Source organism: Molossus molossus, unplaced genomic scaffold (assembly GCF_014108415.1).
Source record: "Molossus molossus isolate mMolMol1 unplaced genomic scaffold, mMolMol1.p scaffold_m16_p_1, whole genome shotgun sequence".
NCBI classification, from domain to species: Eukaryota; Metazoa; Chordata; class Mammalia; order Chiroptera; family Molossidae; genus Molossus; species Molossus molossus.
This window is the reverse complement of record NW_023425344.1, coordinates 177,586,182-177,600,907: the sequence shown is the minus strand read 5'-3', so window position 1 is coordinate 177,600,907 and position 14,726 is coordinate 177,586,182. Positions and strand designations below refer to the sequence as shown.

The following is a 14,726-nucleotide window of genomic DNA, read 5'->3' as shown; positions in this document are numbered from 1 at the left end:
TAAACCGCAGAAAGGAAGAAAAAGAGTGTGCGGTCTGATAAGGCCTCTCGAATCTTGAAGTCCTTGGTCTCCTCGCCACGGACATCAAGAGATGTTTCCTGAACCGCCACACTGCATAGGGCCTCTCCCTGCTCTGCACTCGACCGCTCTTCCGCGTGGCTCCATGGCTTCGCCCTCCACAGGTACCGCCTGGTACTGTTTGGTGTCTTGGGTGTGTGTCTCATTCCCCAACTTGACTGGGAGCTCCTCAATGACCAGGGTTTTTTTGTAGCTCTTCAGACCTCCCTGGGGACCTAGAACAGTACCTTGCACAAAGCAGATTAATTCTCAATGTTGATTAACTGTGTCCAAAACTTTTTTTTTTTTGGTACATGCCCCTAGCAGGAACCGAACCTGAGACTCTCTGGTCCGCAGGCCAATGCTCCAACCACTGAGCTAAACCGGCCAAAGCCAAAACTTTTTTGTAAATTTATCTTTATTGTTGAAAGTATGACAGATGTCCGCCTCTTTTTTCCTGTTCCCCGCTCCCATCTGTTTTTAATTGGAGTAGAACGAAGAGTTGCTGCCTCTCCTCGGATGGGTATAAGCAGAGGCTAGATAGCCACTCACCTGTGACACTTTCAGGAGAAAAGGCATCAGGTGGAAGGTCAAGGTAGATGTCTAAAGTCTCTTCCACCCCAAGATTCTGAGATTCCATGAAGCGTAGCTTTTGCCGCCACTGAGTCTAATCTTGGAAAATGGGTTGTTGCTTCTTAGACAAGTGACTCTCTAGAAGCTGCATGACTCTCCTGTGTGCTCCATGGGGCCAGTGGCCCACAGTTGAGTATAGCTCTCCATCAGCATGCTTCATGTCCCAAGTCAAGTGACAGCGTATGTAAGATGGACCTTTCATACCCCACTGAGGTTTCAACCCTTTGAAGAAGTCTTCCCGCCACCCAGGCTGGTTTGGCTCAACGGTAGAGCATCAGCCTGTGGACCAATGTGTTGTGGGTTCAATTCCGGCCAAGGGCACGTACCTCAATTGCAGTTCGTCCCCTGCCCTGGTCGGGGTCATGCGGGAGGCAACTAGTCAATGTGTCCCTCTCACGTCGATGTTTCTTTCTCTCTCTCTCTCTTCCTCCCACTCTATCTGAAGATAAATAGAAAAAATATCCTCAGGTGAGGATTAAAAAATAATAGTAATAGTAATAAAAGAAGTCTTCCCCCAAAGTGTAAGGAGAGGCAGATGGTAATGGGAAAACCTGTACATTTTACTTATTAGAATTTTTTGTATTACATCCTGCATTTTTAAAACGCTTCAAGATGCAAACAAAATGATATTATTCATTGAAATATTTAAATCTGCTGACAGCAACGACATCAAAATATCAAAATACAACCCAGCCTCCTGGAAGGTAGATTCCCTTTGACTTCCACAAGGAGGCTGTTCCCGCAGAAAGGAAGGGGTGCGTGCTCTTCGAGATGAGGTCAGGAAGGTGATGCATACCTGATGAGGTCGTGGGGGACACATGGCGATGGGAATGAGGGCAAGGAACGTGCAGAGACATTCTCCTGTTGACAAAAGACAGCCAAGGAGGGAGTTCAGGGCCGGGAGCCAGGTGCTTCTCCCGCCTCCCATCGCTGCCTCCCTTGGCTGAGTGAGTCGTCCCCTCCTGGCCTTGCCCACTGCCAGCCCTCACTCCGCAGAGACCCTGGGAGGATTGGCGAGCCACAGTGGGGGACGGTGTGAAAGAGGGGTGCAAGGTCAAATGGAATGTGAACAGGATTGTGAATCTTAGGCACAGCACCCTTCTCACCTTAAAGGTAACTTGAATGATCAATGTCCATTCACCAAGGCTTACAAGAGACTTCAGAAATCACCAGAGTCCACAGGTGCACCGGTTCTAATCCGTGCACCTCTGAGACCTGTGGCCCGCAGACTAGGAGAGATCCGATAGCTCCTCCACGCAGCCTCCCTGTCCTGAGACCGTCAGCTGCAGGCGGGTCCCAGCTCCTCCACCCCGTCTCTCTGACCCAGAGCAGATGACCCAGTGTCGCCATGCTTGAATTTCTCCACGGTAAGACGTGAGCAGTACCAACATTGCAGAGGTGTTGCGAGAATTAGAAATGACATTGTTAAAGAGGCTAGCCAGCCACAAGGCAGAGTGGGGTCACCCGTCTTGGATTCTGTCTGCACTGCAGAAGCCTGAGACTGTGTCCATCGCTCCTCCGGACAGTCTGACACGACCCCTCCAAGTGTATTTCACAGTGCCTCCTGCTTTGTACCGTCACATATGGGACTGTGAACACTCCCACCTCTGTGAGGAATGCTGCATTATAACATCTATATCGCAGGTGCTACATTGAACAGTTACCTTCCTCTGATTGTAGTAGACTGGATTGCATAAATAGAAATGTGGAGAGGAGGAGGGTATGAAACACAGCACGAAGTGGGAAGTGGTCAAGGGGACCAGAACCCGTGGCGCTCCGTTGGCCGCATAAGGAGCGTGAGTTCCGTGGCCAGCGGGATGGAACATTCGCGTAGACGAGGCACACGACCTGCTTTCTGGGTTTGTGGGAACGTGCTCCTGACTCTGCGGAGAATGACAGTGGACAGGAGGGGAGCAGGGGGGCCGCGTAGGTTATTGCCTTTGATCACGGCGTCCGTGGCTGTGACGGCGAAGGTGGAGGGAAGCGGGCAGATTGGAGACATCGTTTGAAAGTAGAATCAAGATGTGCTGATGGGTTTGGAGTGAGGGAAAGTGGGAATGAAGGACCAGTCCTAGGCGTCTGCTGTGAGGGGCTGAGAGACCGTGAATGGGACCGTTTGCTGGAGGTGGAGAAGGGTGGAGGAGGAGGGATTGGGGGAGGGAGAGGTCGGGAGTTTTGTTGGGATGAGTTAGGTGTGAAACTAGACATCGGAGTGGATTTGCCAAGTGTGCTGGACAGACTGACTCGGTCCTGCGGGCTCAAGATCCATGTCGGGTGGTCGTCAACATATAGATAGTATTTTAGCCAAAGGACTAGGTGGGTCGACTTAGAAAAAAATATTGTTTTTTTTTAATTTAAGAAGTTTCAAATTTTAAAAAATTGTTAGAAAAAAGAAGTGGGAGGAATAAGCACAGAGCACGGTGACATTTAAAGGCTGAGCAGAGGAAGGAGAGGCAGGAGAAGAGCCCGGAGAAGCTGAGAAAGTGTGATGGGAGGGGAGCCGGCAGAGAAAGTGTTCCGCGAAGAGTGGCAGCGTGGGCTGGCCCGACGCAGCTCCACTCACCAAGTGAGATAAGGACAGGGCGTAAACTAGTGTGCTGGGGGCAGCTGGTGGGTGACCTTGACAAGACAAGCTGTAGTGGAATGATAGAGTGAGAAGTCCCAATGGAGCAGGTGGGAAGGGACGGGAGGGATGGGGGACAGTGAGGTTTTGCTGAAAAGGAGAACAGAGAAATGGGGAGGTAGCTAGAGAGGGTGTGAGCTTGAGGTTTTGTTTTATGCTGTTGTGTTGTAAATAGGAGATTTGGGTGCATATTTAAATGCCAGTGGAGATAAAGCAGGAGGGAAAGAGAAAGGTTGATAATTCAGGGAAGAAAGTAGACCAAGGAGGACACCCAGAGCACAGTGGAGCCGTGGCCTCCGAAAGGCCCTCGGGGGACAGGGGAAGGCGGCGGTGGTAGGATGGGGTCAGGGTGGATTTGGTGATGGGCAGGGGGGTGATCCTGTTTGTGTACTTACATTCTCTCAACGAACTATGGCTTTAGGTCATCTTTTGAGAGGAGCTGGGACTTCTGAATCCTGAGCCCAAATGCACGGTGCCCCTTCCTTACTAGTTGGTACCCGTGGAAAGGATGAAAACAGCAACCCCGTTTGTATAATGTAGTTTAAAGAGCTATCAGTGACAGAGCAATGCATGTTTGCTCTTTCATGTGATGCTTCATCCTGAATTATTCAAGTTCCCAGCAGGGGCTAGAAGTCACATGGTTTGTTTAAATTAAGACTCGTTAATAAAGGAACTGTTTACAGAGATACAGTGGGGTTCAGTGATGCTGCCCCCAGAGACTGTCGACAGCCAGGCGTCATCGCCACCTGTGGGCCAACGGGCCAGGGCGATGGGCAGTGTGAGATCCCAGGGGAAGCTGGAGTCAGGAGGGGCCAACCGGTGTGACGGTTCATGGCCAAGGCCTGCATGTCCTGTCAAGGAGGGGGTGCCGAAGCCGAGGGAATGAGGGAGACACAGCCTGACGTCTCCCTCCCCCATCTCTCTCGCGGATGCTGCTCGCAGCTGGGAGCTCAGCACTCCTGCTGAGGGACAGAGCAGGCCTGGCCCTGAACCCGCACAGCCCCTGGTACTTCCTGCCATAACTGTTGAAAAGATTTGGAGCCTCGCTAAGGGCGGTCTTCATACCCAGCAAGTGTATAGGATGCCTCTTGCTCTCGCACCAGCTGGGATTTGGAAAACCGCTCACTGTGCTCTTGGGTACGAATCGTCATGGACACCGTAACCCACCCATAATCTTCCAGTGCGATGTTTGCCCGCATGCTCTTCCTCCGTTTCCATGCAGAGGCATCCTGCCCATGGAACGAGGGACGCCTATGTTTCAGGGCTCCTCACGCCCACGGGAGAGCCCCAGACATGCATGCACGTGGGCGTATTTTTGCAAAAGTAAGGTATTTTTACTCTATTAAGACTATAACTTTTTTTATTCTGACCCTAGAAAGGACCCTCCCCCCATTATATGCACTTTAGGCCCCACAAAACTGCTTCTGCTTTCGGAAGAGACAGGTGTGCTGGTGCACATTGTATCCCCTCCCCAGGAGCCCACCTGCTTCCGGCGGGCTGGCTCAGGGGCCTCAGGTGCACATTGGGCAAAGGGGAGGATACAGCAGGAGGGTAGGGAAAGCAGAGAAGGGGGGCGGGGCGGGGGCTGCTGGAGGCCGCGGAAGAATAGCGCTGCGCCTGGGGAACCCACTGTGGCGCAATGGAGCGTCATCCGCCGCTGGGTGACTGCCCTCTGGGGCCTCGCTCAGACGCTGCTCTTTGTGTTTCAGATGCAGATGGAAACCTGTGTCGAAGTAACCAGCTGTTGCAGGTCATGCTGACCATGCACCGGATCATCATCTCCTCTGCGGAGCTGCTCCAGAAAGTGATCACCCTATATCCTTTCAGCCCTCTGACTGCAGTCCCAAAGAGGGGTTTGCAGAAGTAACTCGACAGTGGAAGTATGCTTTTGTTTTGATTGGTTTGGAATAATCCTGAGTGGTGAGTGAGTTCCTATGTCGTACGTCCTTTCAGGGGTATGGAGTGTGTGTGCGTGCGTGCACATACGTGTGTGTGTGCACATACGTGTGTGTATGTCTCTTCCGTTGGGCCAGCAGTGCTATTGATGCTGATGGTTCTGGGAAGTTGTCAGAGGAGCCTGCATGCAACAGCCTGGCTGGTAACGGCGCTCCTCGTGCGGAGTCGTCAGACTTCGGATTCACCCTGTGCGGGTTGACAAGGGTGTACGTGGGACTCAGATGATGGCATGCGCTCTGGCTTTCCTGCCTGGTTCTGGAACCTTCCCCGGGTTCTGTCACGGCGTCTGGAGAGTCTGCTGGTGCCTTTTTGCTTCAGGCAACCAACCCTGCTGGACTTAAGCCTTCTTGTGGGGTGTGAACCGAGCAGGGTGGAGAAAGCACTGGCCTCTCCCACTCGCTGATGACACAGAGCTGTGGCCCCGAAGAGAAGCCGTGGGTGAGGTGAGACCGTTTAGCACCCAGAGCCCAGAGCCCTGCACTGAGTCATGACTGTGGCTCTTCTCATCTTACCACTCTCCTGACCCCGGCTTTTCCATCTTATGGCACACACACACACATAAAAGCCCTCAGGACCAAAGCCCTTCTCTGATCCTGCTTGGACAGAGGTGTTTCCAGGGGCCGAGCCGTCGGAGGGTCCACATCTTACAGGGTGCAGGTAGGAAGTAGGTGTCTCAACTGCAGAGAATTTTCAAATCATAGTAAAACTGACTCAAGAGTTAGTCTGTTTCTTATTAACTCCATGTACAAACAATGTCAGGGATTAAGTACTTCTCTGTACCGCAGGCCGACGCTCCAACCGCTGAGCCAAACCGGCCAGGGCAGGGATTAAGTATTTCTTACTGGAAAAATTGTTGGTCTAAGGACTAAATTGCACCTGGGATGCCCACCCAGAGGGGATGCCCACCCAGATGGGATGCCCACCCATCCCATCCTTCCTGGCACAGCTCACAGACTCTGACCCCATCCCCTATCTCCCCTCTCCCTAGTACTTTAAACTCTGCCTCTTCAGTGGCACCTGCCACTCAGCCTAAAACACATGGAAAGGTCCCCAACCTGAAAATAAACTCTCTGCGCTGCCTCCCCTTCATCCCATCGTCAGGGCAGAAATTTGATGTGCAGACTTTGTAAAATAGTCTGCACTCACTGTCTGCAGTCTCTCAACTCCCTCCCACTACTTCATTCAATACTGGCCCACCCCCAAACGCAGACCTCCCTATGATGTCACCAGTGACCACCTAGTTGCCAAGCCCAGTGGCATTTTTTCATTCTGGTTTACGTTGCCCTCCCAGAAGCACTGCTGATCTCCTGCCTCCCCTGGACTCGCATCCTCCTGGCTCCCCTCCTCCTGGCTCCCCCCCCTCCTCCTGGCTCCCCCCCCTCCTCCTGGCTCCACCCCCTCCTCCTGGCTCCCCTCCCTCCTCCTGGCTCCACCCCTCCTCCTGGCTCCACCCCCTCCTCCTGGCTCCACCTCCTCCTCCTGGCTCCCCTCCCTCCTCCTGGCTCCACCCCTCCTCCTGGCTCCACCCCCTCCTCCTGGCTCCCCCCCCTCCTCCTGGCTCCACCCCCTCCTCCTGGCTCCACCCCCCCTCCTGGCTGCCCCCCCTCCTGGCTGCCCCCCCTCCTGGCTCCCCCTCCATCCTGGCTCCCCCCCTCCTCCAGCTTTCCATCCAGCACATTCTTTGAGCACCTCTTACATCCTGGGATAAGATCCTGGTCTTTTTCACTCTCTTCCTCCCCTGGGTGAAGTCTCACCAGCGTGTTCACCCTGTTTTTCTGTGTTAATGACTGTCAAGTCTCTGTTTCAGAAATGTTAGTATGTTCAAAACTTAACTCAGTTTACCGCTCTCGCCCCACAACTACTGCCCAATTAATTCTGCTCAGACACCTGTATTTTCGTTTTCAGCGAATGGCATCAGTACCGTTCAGTTGGCTGAACCAGAACCTCAGAGGCTCTCTTGTCCTTCCCCTCCTACAGACTCCTCCGTCACCCGATCCCAGGGTTCGGCTTCAGAAATGACTCTCACCTGTCTCTTCTCTCCATTCCCATGGCCCTGCCCCGGTCCGGGCCGCGGGCTCCCTGCTGGCCTCCACCCATGTTCTTCCCATCTATGTGCCTCCCTCCTTCTCGTTGCCCACCTCTGCCTTTACTTTCCTAGGAAATCCGACAACCATTGCTTCAGAGCCTCTGCCCACTCGAGGGGTAACGTCCAACTCCTGAGTTCCAGGAAATGGCCCTCCAGGGTGTGAGCCCGGGGCGTCTCCGGCTCCATCAGAACCCCTTTCCTCCCACACAGACCCCGCAGCGCCCCAGACTCCCGTGTCCTCTCCCCATGCTTGGGCCTTTTCCTCCCTCCAAGCTGAACAAACCCTTCCCAGACCCCCGTGAAATCGTTCCTGACTTGTCCACACCCCCACCTTTACAAATACACCGTGTGTTTTAAAACAGTGTTATCGATTTGGAAATCTGTTTAATGCCTGCGACTTCCTCATGTATTGCTCAAGCGTTCGGTGTATCTCGCCTGACTCTGGCCTGGATGTAGTCTGCCTTGGGAAGCTCTTCATCGGTGATGGCAGAGGTGTGGAGAGTTTTTCTTTGGTTTTTCTTTAGCTAAATGAGTCTGTCTGCCTAAGCTAGTCTGGAAGGGTTGGAACGTGACACCTGTATACTCTGGTATTTATAGATGACTGCTCTAAGGAAACCATGAAACCTATGTGTCTAGTTGCTGTAGTTTGAATGTCATTAGTAACATAGAATCCTGCAAGGTGTTGAAAAATTAATTAAATTACAAGTTACTTTAAAAACAAAGGCACAGCCCTGGCCGGTTTGGCTCTGCGGTTAAAGTGTCGGCCTGCAGTCTGGAGAGACCCGGGTTTGGTTCCCGCTAAGGGCATGTACCTCGGTTGCAGTTTGTCCCCGGCCCTTGTTGGTCGTGCGGGTGGCGGCCACTCGATGTGTCTCTTTCACATCGATGTTTCTCTCTCTCTCTCTCCCTCCTGCTCTATCTGAACAAAGAATGAAAAAGTGTCCTCGGGTGAGGATAAAAAAAAACAAAAAAACAAACAAAGGCATATAGTGTAACACATATACACACACCATACTGTAACTTGCCCATTTACGAGCTGTCTCCCCCACCAGACTGTGTCCCCCAAGGGCAGGAGCCAAAGCTTGTTTGGCTTTGTTCCTCTAGAATGTAGCTTAGTGGCCATCTCATGGCAGGACTCAATGAAGGTTGCATTTTTGTGGGTGCAAATCATCAAGACACGTTCTCTGTAGCTGTCAGGACCTTCAGGTGAGAAATCTGAACTCTGCCCAAGTCTGGGCGGTGGAAAGAGGTTCTAAGAAAGGAATATGGGGAAAGACTTCCCATCATCAGAACCCAGGTTATACATCGAAGGCAAGATGATTTTTCCTTCGTGCTTAGTTTCCCTGTTCTGATTTGGAAGTAATACAATTGTTAAATAAGCTCCGATGGTTTCTTGTTTTTCCATTGTTTTTAAAAAAGAGAGAGATTTTAGAACATGCTTTGAATAGTTCAGATGCCTGAAAAGTGCAGTCAAAGGGCCCTGGTACTTCCCCGGCCAGCGAGGGAATGGTGTGGAGCGAAAGGTGTGGAGCCTGCGCTGCGGCCCAGGGCCGGCTACCTGGGGGGCAGACCCGAGCCTGGCGCTGGCCTGTGTTGGGACCCCGGCGTCCTCTCCCGGCCTCACTCCGGGTGCCCCTGCTCTGTACTGGGGCGCTGGGGACCTTGGGAGGCTCTGCCCTTCTGCCTCACATTCTGCCCACGGAGGCTCGGCCCCTGAACGCAGACTGACGGATGTATTTGGACACTCCCCCTCACAGACTCCTTCCCTGCCTGCGGCGCTCGGGAGGGCCGGGAGGGATAGGAGCCACCCCGAGGAAGGTGAACCCCGCGGAAAGGGCACCGTGTTGATTTATATGTTCATTTAGTAGTTTTAAAAAGAGATTGGTTTGGGTGCCTTTCTCAGTAAAAAGGAAGAATAAAAACTTCTATTAGTCGAATAATAAAAAATACAGAATCTAAGACACGTTTATCTAAAATGTGCCTTATGCTTGGGTCTCTGCATCTAGGGGCTGCGTTTTCTCAGCAATGTAGCACAGAGACATGTAAAGCCATCTTCTTTGCACCCCCATCTCCTTTGCACCCCCATCTTCTTTGCACCCCCACCCTCATGCCCAAGGAGAGGCAGGTATCAAGCCTGTTACTCTATGAAGTTTGCCAGTTGCCTGGGTTTATTTTTATTGTGATCACATTTGTTGGTGTGGGTGTGGCTTTGTGGTTTTGTTTTGGTGCCCTGGAGCACAGGTTTTATAAGCAGTAAATCCATTAAAATAGGTTTTTAAAATTAAAGTCATTTTATCGAAAGTACCAATTTTATAACCGTAGTTATTCTGTAGGGGTTCGAGTGTGGCTTGCAAATCTTTCTCTTCCTGTAAGCCGCACCTGTTCCACCAGTACTTTCAAGGGGCCTTGAAAATGTTGGTGAATTTGGACAATGCAAATTAAACATTCCCAGTGGTTTTAAACAATTATGAATTTTACATCTTAGATTATTTTTAAATACTTCAGAGGCCTTCCTGAATTCAAAATAGTTTTTATAACTCTGGTAGATTGAAATTATGAACAGTAAAGCTAACATTATCTTAGATGTTTCAAAGTGATGCATAAACTTAAGATTTCACTTTAAAACCACAAATCTAAAGTACTTAATTACATATTCCAAATTGAAATTTCAAAGCTGTGATTCTAATACACTCTTAAACTTTACAGGCATATAAAATTGCAAAATGCAGGTGCCTTTCTAATAGAAACATCAGTGATATGATTTGGACGGTCTTAAACTTTGCTATATCTAACTCTGAATTTCCCAGGGGTCACAATGCGCACACCCCCAAGGAAGACCTCTCTGTCCCAGTTACTAGAGACCTCTGCCGGCCTCTCCCTAGATCCTTCTCAGGAGCCCTCTGCAGTTCATTGAGACCTGTACTGCACTTATTATGACCCTTTTAATTTCATTTATCCTTTTTATCTCTATTGTTGAAAGTATTACAGATGTTCCCCCATTGACCCTCCCCTACTCCCCTCTTCTACCTACTTCCTGCTTTCCCCAAACTATTCTTTGTGTCCATTGGTTGTGCATATATGGTTTATGTCTTCCCGACTCCCCACCCCCTTCCCTCTGAGGTTTGTCAGTCTGATCCCTGCTTCCATGTCTCTGGATCTATTTTGATCAACAGCTTGTTTTTGTTCATGATATTTCATAAATAAGTGACATCATGTGGTACTTATCTTTCTCTGACTGGCTCATTTTTCGCTCAGCATAATACTCTCCAGGTCCTTCCATGTCATCTCAAAGGATAAGAGATTTCTCTTTCTTATAGCTGCATAGTATTCCATTGCCTATATGTACCACAGCTTCTTTATTTATTTATTTATTTTGGTACATGTCCCTAGCGGCAACCAAATCCAGGACTCTCTGGTCCGCATGCCGATGCTCCAAACGCTGAGCCAAAAGGCCAGGGCTGTACCACGACTTTTTTATCCACTCATCTATTGATGGACACTTGGGCTGTTTCCAAATCTTAGCAATTGTAAATAGTGCTGCTATGAACATAGGGGTACATATATTTTTTCTGATTGGTGTTTCAGGCTTCTTAGGGTATATTCCCAGAAGTGGAAAATGGCAGTTCAATTTTTAATTTTTTGAGGTAACACCATATTGTTTTCCATAGTGGCTGCACCAGTCTGCATTCCCACCAGCAGTGTACTAGAGTCCTCTTTTCTCCACATCCTCACCAGCACTTGTTGTTTGAGGATTTGTTGATGGCAGCCATTCTGGCAGGTGTGAGGTGATACCTTATAGTCATCTTAATTTGCATCTCTCTGATGATTAGTGATGTTGAACATTTTTTCATATGTCTCCTGGCCATTTTATGTCCTGTTTAGAGAAGTGTCTATTCAGATCCTCTGCCTATTTTTTTTTCCCCATTCTCTTCTTTTTTATTTATTTATTTTTATTAATTTGTTTTTGTTACAGATGTTTCTCCTTTTTCTCCCCTTAACACCCTCCTCCCCATCCCCAGCTTTGTTGTCTATGTCCATTGGTCATGGAGACATGCATATAAGTTCTGTGGTTTATCTCTTTCCCCCCAACCCCCTGTCCTCTGAGGCTTGTTAGTCTGTACCCCACCTCTATGTCTCTGGGTCAATTTAGTTCATCAGTTTGTTTAGTTCATAATATTCCACAAATAAGTGAGATCATGTGATATTTGCTTTCTCTGCTTGGCTTGTTTCATTTAGCATAATAATCTCCAGGTTCTTTCATGCCATCTCAAAGGATAAGAGATCTTTTTTTAATTGGATTGTTTGTCTCCCTTTTGTTGAGTTGTATGGGTACTCTATATATTTTGAATATTAACCCCTTATCCAATGTATCACTGGCAAATATGTTCTCCCAGAGAGGGGTTCCTTTTTCATTTTGATGCTGGTTTCTTTTGCCATGCAGAAGCTTTTAGTTTGATGTAGTACCGTTTATTAAGATTTTTCCTTTGTTTCTCTTGTCCTAAGGGATGTATCAGTGAAAATTCCACTACGTATGATGTCTGAGATTTTTCTGCCTACATTTTCTTCTAGGATTTTTATGGTTTCATGAGTTACATTTAATTCTTTTGTCCATTTTGAGTTTATTCTTGTGTATGATATGAGTTGATGGTCTAGTTTATTTTTTTTTTTTTTTTTTTTTTTTTTTGCATGTACCTGTCCAATTTTCCCAACACCATTTATTGAAGAGACTGTCTTTTCTCCATTGTATGCTCTTGCCTCCTTTTTTTAAATTAATTGTGCATAATGTCTTGAGTCAATTTCTGGGTTCTCTGTTCTGTTCTATTGATCTATGTGCCTGTTTTTGTGCCAGTACCAGGCTGTTTTGATTACAGTGGCTTTGTAGTATAACCTGATATCTGATATTGTGATCCCTCCCACGTTGTTATTTTTCAAGATTGCTATGGTTATTCAGGGTCTTTTTTGGTTCCATATAAACTTTTGGAGTGTTTGTTCTAGATCTGTGAAATATGTCATTGCTACTTTAATGGGGATTGCATTGAATCTGTAGATTGCTTTGGGTAGTATGGAAATTTTAATGATGGTGATTCTTCTAATCCATGAACATGGTGTATGCATCCACTTTTTTATATCTTCCTCTATTTCTTTTTTCAATGTCCTGTAGTTTTCTGAGAACAAGTCTTTTACCTCCTTGGTTGAGTTTATTCCTAGGTATCTTATTTTTGTTGTTGTTGTTGCAATGGTAAATGGCATTGTTTCTTTAATTTCTCTTTCTGAGTGTTCATTATTGGTACATACGAATGTCATCGATTTCTAGATGTTAATTTTGTATCCTGCTACTTTGCCAAATTCATTTATTAAATCTAGTAGATTTTTTATGGAGTCTTTATGGTTTTCTATGTACAATATCATGTCATCTGCAAATAATGAGTTTTACTTCCTCCTTTCCAATTTGGAAACCTTTTACGTTATCTTCATGTCTAATCAGTGTGGCTAAAAAAATATGGAATGCTTCACAAATGTGCACGTCCTTCTTGCAAGGGGCCATGCAAATCTTCTCTGTATCTTTCTTATTTTAGTGTATGTCCTGCTGAAGTGCATGTACTATGTGTACATGTTTAAGAAGAGAAAGGGGCAGAGTCTTGCAGCCATTCAGCCCACATGGCCTGGTGGCTCATTCTGTGTATGGAAGATGGTAGCCACCCCCCCAGGTTTGTCACTGGACTGGATTTTGCATTTCTTTCACTCTTAAGTGAATATTCTTTTCATATAGCTCTGGAACAGCAGCTTTCAAGCCATGTGCCACAAGAATGTTTAAAACATGCCACGCCTGACTATTTAGGGGCACTGACCTCTTTTTCCTTAGATTGTCATAAAAAAAATGACAGCAGCCAACACAAAAACAGCCATTGGGTATGAATGAATAAAAATTATACCTTTTTTGTTTGTCAGATCGGCAAAAAGCCTATTTTTGGTGTGCCACCGAATTTTAGCGATGAGTGTGTGTGTGCCTGAGATGAAACAGGCCGACGGTCACTGTCTTCACCTTGTGAGCTAGACAGAATCTCGATGTTCTTTCACAGTCTTAGGATGACACTATTCTCCTGGAATAGTCCAATGATATGGATCCTTAACGTGTCTCTGATTGTATTTGGGATTATTCACTTGGGTTTGTCTGACTCGCCATCACAATTTACAAGGTCGACCTACTGACATCCTCTAGGTGTATGTTACCATTTTCATGTTATTGGCATGACAATATATCTGAATATTTATTCCTTCCCCCTCCTCTCTGCACTGCGCAAATTCTTCATCAGTTACTGTCAGAAGACAAGAAGGCTGCTCTTTTTAACTTGTCTCTGTTGGACTCCGGTCTCCTGGGCGTGGACAGGTCATTTGCCCCCCTTCACTTCTTCCAGGTCCCCTGTGCCGGGCTTCCCGCCTGCCGATGTCCCAGCTCTGCATCCCGGAGGAGACGCTGTGCCTCCTTCCGTAGCCAACTCGGCACCAGCTAGATGAAGGTCCCACAGCACCCTCTAGGTCAGCGGTTCTCCACCTTCCTAATGCCGCGACCCTTTAATACAGTTCCTTGTGTTGTGACCCCCATAAAGTTATTTTCGCTGCTACTTCATAACTGTAATTTTGCTACTGTTATGTCTTAGGCGACCCCTGTGAAAGGGTCATTCGACTCCCGAAGGGGTCGTGACCCACAGGTTGAGAACCGCTACTCTAGTGCTGATAACCCTACAGCTGCACACACCAACTTGGTTTTTATCTATGTCCGGAGAGAGAAGAAAACATATTCATTCAAAAAAAAAATTTATTTCGGGAGGGGTCAGTTTTAGCAAGCACTTCCACGGATGAGAAGTGGTTTGGTTTCTGTAACAGGCTCCATTTCCCTTAACCACAGCCCACGTATAAGGATGCCTTGTCCAAGAAGTCCCCAGGGCTGTGCCTGAGGATCTGCTATTTTGTAAGGTAACGTTTCTGCGAGCCTCGGAGACTGGGGAGTGGGGTGACATGAAAGACTGAGCCAGGTGACTCTGGTTCTTCCTCGTCCGCCTGCCTCTGCCTGCCTGGCCATCTTTCTGCAGCTCAGCTCTGGGCACACTGGAAAGGGCAGGAAGCGGAGCAGCCCACCTTTCCTGGCGTGCCTGAGCGTGACAGTTTACACCAACATTTTACACCACATTTTCCCTCCGTCTCACAGCATTTTTGGTATCAGATGACGGGGGGGAGGGAGGTTATCTTGTTTTTAGTCCAAATTATAAAAGTAATATAGCTCACATTAGTGCATTTTGAAAATACAGAAAAGAATATAACTAAAGGAATAATCACTCATCTGCAACTGCCTATTTTAGTATATTTCCTTTG

The 14,726-nt window shown here is 48.1% G+C and overlaps 1 protein-coding gene and 1 non-coding gene across 2 annotated transcripts in view; one reads left to right on the top strand and one right to left on the bottom strand.

The window, feature by feature from the left end:
- Positions 1-14,726, top strand: part of RASGRP1 (RAS guanyl releasing protein 1) — an 86,806-nt gene that overhangs the window by 45,709 nt on the left and 26,371 nt on the right. The window contains exons 3-4 of the mRNA XM_036257763.1: positions 5,023-5,128; positions 14,268-14,330. Coding sequence (XP_036113656.1) covers positions 5,023-5,128; positions 14,268-14,330 — 169 coding nt within the window. The remainder of the gene's footprint in view (positions 1-5,022; positions 5,129-14,267; positions 14,331-14,726) is intronic.
- On the bottom strand, positions 12,850-12,951 carry LOC118621729. The gene has a single exon (XR_004957767.1). It is a non-coding gene; the product is annotated as a U6 spliceosomal RNA (small nuclear RNA).